General features: G+C 39.8%; 1 protein-coding gene across 1 annotated transcript in view; it reads left to right on the top strand.

The window, feature by feature from the left end:
* The first annotated feature begins 368 nt into the window (after nt 1-368).
* Nucleotides 369-5,333, top strand: part of LOC135203465 (acid phosphatase type 7-like) — an 8,327-nt gene continuing 3,362 nt past the window's right edge. Inside the window, exons 1-8 of the mRNA XM_064233190.1 lie at nt 369-502; nt 1,036-1,165; nt 2,080-2,274; nt 2,875-3,007; nt 3,643-3,718; nt 3,864-3,964; nt 4,612-4,795; nt 5,148-5,290. Of these exons, the coding sequence (XP_064089260.1) occupies nt 1,045-1,165; nt 2,080-2,274; nt 2,875-3,007; nt 3,643-3,718; nt 3,864-3,964; nt 4,612-4,795; nt 5,148-5,290 (953 nt within the window). The 5' untranslated portion in view covers nt 369-502; nt 1,036-1,044. The remainder of the gene's footprint in view (nt 503-1,035; nt 1,166-2,079; nt 2,275-2,874; nt 3,008-3,642; nt 3,719-3,863; nt 3,965-4,611; nt 4,796-5,147; nt 5,291-5,333) is intronic.

Genomic DNA, 5,333 nt, shown 5'->3' with positions numbered 1-5,333 from the left:
TCGGGCCATCGCTAAAGGATTAAAAACTCCAAATGTCACCACCACCTTCGTTATTTAAGCACAGAGAGAGAGAGAGAGAGAGAGAGAGAGAGAGAGAGAGAGAGAGAGAGAGAGAGAGAGAGAGTCCCCCTATCATTATTACGAAGAGTAAAATAACTCAAGATTTCCTACCACCTTCGTTATTTCAGCACAGAGAGAGAGAAGAGAGAGAGAGAGAGAGAGAGAGAGAGAGAGAGAGAGATCAACACTCCTTCATACCCAGAAACTCGGGTCATCGCTAAAAGGATAAAACTCCAAATGTCACCTTACTATCTCAAGTACCAAAACAAAAAAACTTACATTTCTGAGAATAACCTTCGCCAAGAACAGCTGAAGCCAACCTTTATCTTATATACAGCAAACAAAGAGACCTAATATCATGACATTACAGAATTTACAACTACTTATGTTTTAAAAGCTCCGGTCGTGAAGAACTGCTGTCATATTCCCTAGGGGCCTGGAGGTGAGAAGGTGATTCTGCATAGATCTATTTGACGTTATTTCTTTCTTAAATGAGATTACTACGCACATAACTATTTATCATTTTAATGTTGATGTTAATACGCTACAACACCTATCATTATAACAACAACAACTACAATATCTTTCAAATAACACCCATCAACAATGTCATATTCCCTAGAGGCCTGGAGGTGAGAAAGTGATTCTGCATAGATCTATTTGACGTTATTTCTTTCTTAAATGAGATTACTACGTACATAACTATTTATCATTTTAATGTCGATGTTAATACGCTACAATACCTATCATTATAACAACAACTACAATATCTTTCAAATAACACCCATCAACAATGTCATATTCCCTAGAGGCCTGGAGGAGAGAAGGTGATTTGTATAGATCTATTTTATATATTATTTCTTTCTTAAATGAGATTACTACGTTCATAACTGTTTAACATTTTAATGTCTATGTTAATGCGCTACAACACCTATCATTATAACAACAACAACTACAATATCTTTCAAACAACAGCTATCAACAATGGGGACTCTGTCAGCCAAATGCTTGGTGTTGACCCTCGTCTTAACCTCAGGGCGTTGGCGACCAGGCGCTGCCCAACTCCCTGACTATCAGCCACAGCAAGTGCATATCGCCATTGGAGGTGAGTGTTTACGAAAAAGTTAATGAAATATTTATCTAATTAACATTAAATTAGTGGAATACTACTAAAACAAACGTTGCGTCATCTGTGGTTATAATAAAAAACAATGTGATATGAAAGTAATGTTGCTAATAGAGGTAATTTATCAAGTTATATATTTTCTAAAATGGTACCATTGTATAAGACACATTACTGTCAGCCCCATTAAACTATAATATCTCCCAATGCCATCAGCCCCATTAAACCATTACATCTCCCGATACCCAATACTATCAGCCTCATTAACCCATAACATCTGCCAAGTTCTTTGCTGGCCGAGTGGTTTTCGAGCTGGGCTGCCAATCCGGTGGTCAGAGGTTCGATTCCCGGCTCGGCCGACGCGGAATCAGAGAAATTAATTTCTGGTGATAGAAGTTCATTCCTCGATATAATGTGGTTCGGATCCCACAATAAGCTGTAGGTCCCGTTGCTAGGTGACCAATTGGTTCCTAGCCACGTAAAAATATCTAATCCTTTGGGCAAGCCCTAGGAGAGCTGTTAATCAGCTCAGTGGTCTGGTAAAACTAAAATATACTTAATTTCTTCATAACATCTGCCAATACTATCAGCCTCATTAAACCATTACATCTCCCAATACTATCAACCCCATTAAACCATTGCATCTCCCAATAATATCAGCCCCATTAACCATAACATCTCCCAATACTATCAGCCTCATTAAATCATTCCATCTCCCAATACTATCAGCTCATACACATGCTTAACCACCCCTATAACCACTTCATTCCAACCAAAAAAAAACTAAAAAAAAAAAATCCCATTTATACCAAAACGACCTACTCACTTTAAGCCAACCACTACTTAATAGACAACTTTCACCCACTGCTCTATACCCATCACATTTGCAAAACAAGAGACGAATGAAGAGATGGTGATCAGCTGGGTCACGACGGATTACACGCCTTCCTCTGTCGTGGAATTCGGGACGGATGCCCTCAAAACGAGAGTGGAGAGCCTCCCGAAGAACTTCACGAACCTGGGGTTCGAACTGAGGGTCATCTTCATGCACAAGGTCACCATTGGGAACCTACTCCCTGACACGAGATACTGTGAGTACTATTTCTGTCTTTTGCTTATTTATGAGCTAGGTGACATGCTACGCTATGCTGGAACCCGGCTGCCAGTCGTGTCTCTCTACCCTCCTAACCCCTTACCTACACCCACTCAGGGCGGACAAACAGGTTTGCAGGAAGAGGGTGGTTGTGTCATGTCTCCCCTAACCTCCAAATCCCATACCTACCCCACCCACAACCAGGGCAGGCAAACAGGTTTTCAGGAATAGGGTGGACGTGTCATATCTTTCCTACCCTACCAATCCCCTACCTACCCCACGCCCGTCCGGGGCGGACCAACAAGAAATCTCCACTCGGATTTAATTATTATATTTTTTTATTCAGAAGATGAGATTTATTCATGTGGAACAATCCCACTCAGACCATTGACGGGTGATTAAGTAATCTGATGTCATTAACCAAACTTCAAACTAAAACTTATATTTCATCAATCAATATTTTCCTGTTTTAATACTGCATCGACATTTGAAAGCCTTACTAATAGTAGTTACTATATAAGATTTTTCTTGTTTTGCACTTTACGTCGTTTTCCTATTTTAAAATTCACCCATTTTATCACTTTTTTTTACATCAAAGTCTATCACTGTGGAAGTGAATACGGCTGGTCAGACCTCTTCACCTTCAAGACCTGGAAATCTGGGACGGACTGGCCAGTGAAAATAGCTATGTACGGTGACCTGGGATCTGAGAATGCACAGTCACTCCCAAGGTAGAGAAACAACCTTTTCCTTTTTTTATTCAGTACAGAATCTCTGTGGCTACTCTTGACAGCTGGGCTACCTTAGAAGCCCCAGTCAATAGCTAAAGTTCTCAATTGTATAATTTGCTGTGGCCACTGTAGCAAGGTCTGTTGGTATTTGGTTACGGTCTACTTGCTTGGAAGTACAATTAGCACTGCAGTTTCAAATTGTATTTACATGTTTTTCTCATTATTAGCTGTCATATACATATATGCTTATCAACTCCTTTTTATCCTCTGTTGGTTCCTGAATCGTCCCATAAGGATCTAACGAACATCATAAATATTAATCACATTAAACACTAGCAAATACTTAATGATTCTAGAGGGAAGTATATTATGGCATAAACATCACTGGAACTGCTTACAAAAGTTGGATGAAAGGTTAATGTATACACAATTTCAAGAGCTAGCGCTGACACAAAGAACAGCTCAATCAAAAACAACAACACTTAGTAGTCTATACACACAGTATCGAAAGTACCTAACTTCTTGAGTTCAAATGAGTATATAACAAATTAAAAATATAAGAAGATGACTGCAGATATATTTTTCTGAAGCCTATATATCATTTACAACTTCAGTCCAACCTGTCTACCTTCCAGACTGCAGACTGAAGTGCAGAACGGAATGTACGACGCCATCATCCATGTGGGAGATTTCGCATACAACATGCAGGATGTGAGTGTAAACTGACATTAAAAAATAGCAATAATATTTATCAATAATGTGTAGTTCCTCCCTCCTTCATGAGACCCTGATTCACAGACACACACGGCATGAAACAACCCCAAAAACAACCTTAAAAACAAGACCCTATTTTCAGGACAATGGCAGAGTTGGAGACGAATTCATGAGGCAGATCCAACCAATAGCTACCCTTCTCCCTTACATGACGGTTCCCGGAAACCATGAGCTGGATGCTTTGTGAGTAACCTAAGATTAACATTTGCAGTGTAGTTACGTCTCATCTGAAGCTACAGTTTACAGTACAGACACTCAGAAAGGCAATGTTCCCCTTCCCAGAAATAAGACCAGTCCAGAAAGACGCACCGGTTATCACACATCATAAACACAGGTCAAAAACTTACACCACACACATCACAAACAAGTTGAAAACGCACAACTCAACAACCACAAGTAAGAAAGTCGTTGGCCCTAGATCCCAAAGAAACACACCTTTACATTATCACACGTCATAAGCATGTTGACAATTTATTCCGTACATATCACAAGCAAGCTGGAAACATCAATCAATGACCATACGCGGATAATCATACACTTTTCATTGCCTTTCAATAACTTGTAATAAAATTGATAAATAACTTATCCATAATGGTATATATGTGTGCTGAGAAATGGAGAGAAACTAGCCAGAATAAATACCAGACGGAAGGCCATGAAAATCATGAAGAAGAGGCATGGAAGAATGTCTTAGGCAAGTAGAAAATAAGAAAGTAAATGAACAGTACATCTTAATCAGCAAAAACCCTATGATCAAAATGGCACCTTAGTCTCCACTAGCTCATTATATTACACGCAAGTACCCTAAATCCTAATAAATTCCCTTACAGAGAGTTCAGAAACTACATGCACAGGTTCCATATGCCAAGCCACAACAGCTCATGGAGTCTGTACTACAGCTGGAACATAGGTCCAGTCCACTTCATCGGCGTCAACACAGAGCTCTACTACCAGGTCGAATACTTCCTTGGAAGACTTCAGAATCAGCTTGAATGGCTTGTGAACGATCTGGAGGTCAGTTGGATCACTGAGTGGTCAATTTGATTGTGATGCTAAAGGCCCATCATCTGAAATCAGTGTCCCAAAGCTTTCCCTTTGAGTTGGCAAGGATAGTGTTGTGCGTTGATTTCTACAAAGTTTACGTATGTCTTGTTTCCGTCTACTTTCCTGGCTTTTAATGAGAAGTGCAAGAATTTAAATTTAACTTGCTAACCTGCATTTAACCTGGAGCAAGTGAAATGACAAGTACCTTCTGAAAGGTAGTTTCACTGACTTTGGAATTAGATGCAGAATCATTTACCTTAACAGCCCCTGGACAAAAAAAAATTGCTATTGATTCATTTCCTTTACTTCTCTCATTTGAAAGGAAGCAAACAAACCAGAAAATAGAACCGAGAGACCTTGGATTATCCTGTATGGCCACCGTCCGATGTACTGTTCTACAGTTTGCCACGATGATTGCTATAATGTCAACTGCCGCACCAGAGTGGGAATGCCCCACTTGAAGCTGTGAGTATTTGTCCCCTAATCTCTCCTGCCCAGTAAGGCTTCT

This window comes from Macrobrachium nipponense, chromosome 36 (genome assembly GCF_015104395.2).
Source record: "Macrobrachium nipponense isolate FS-2020 chromosome 36, ASM1510439v2, whole genome shotgun sequence".
Taxonomy (NCBI): domain Eukaryota; kingdom Metazoa; phylum Arthropoda; class Malacostraca; order Decapoda; family Palaemonidae; genus Macrobrachium; species Macrobrachium nipponense.
The sequence above is the reverse complement of the archived record's forward strand: the minus strand, read 5'-3'. Positions and strand labels throughout refer to the sequence as shown.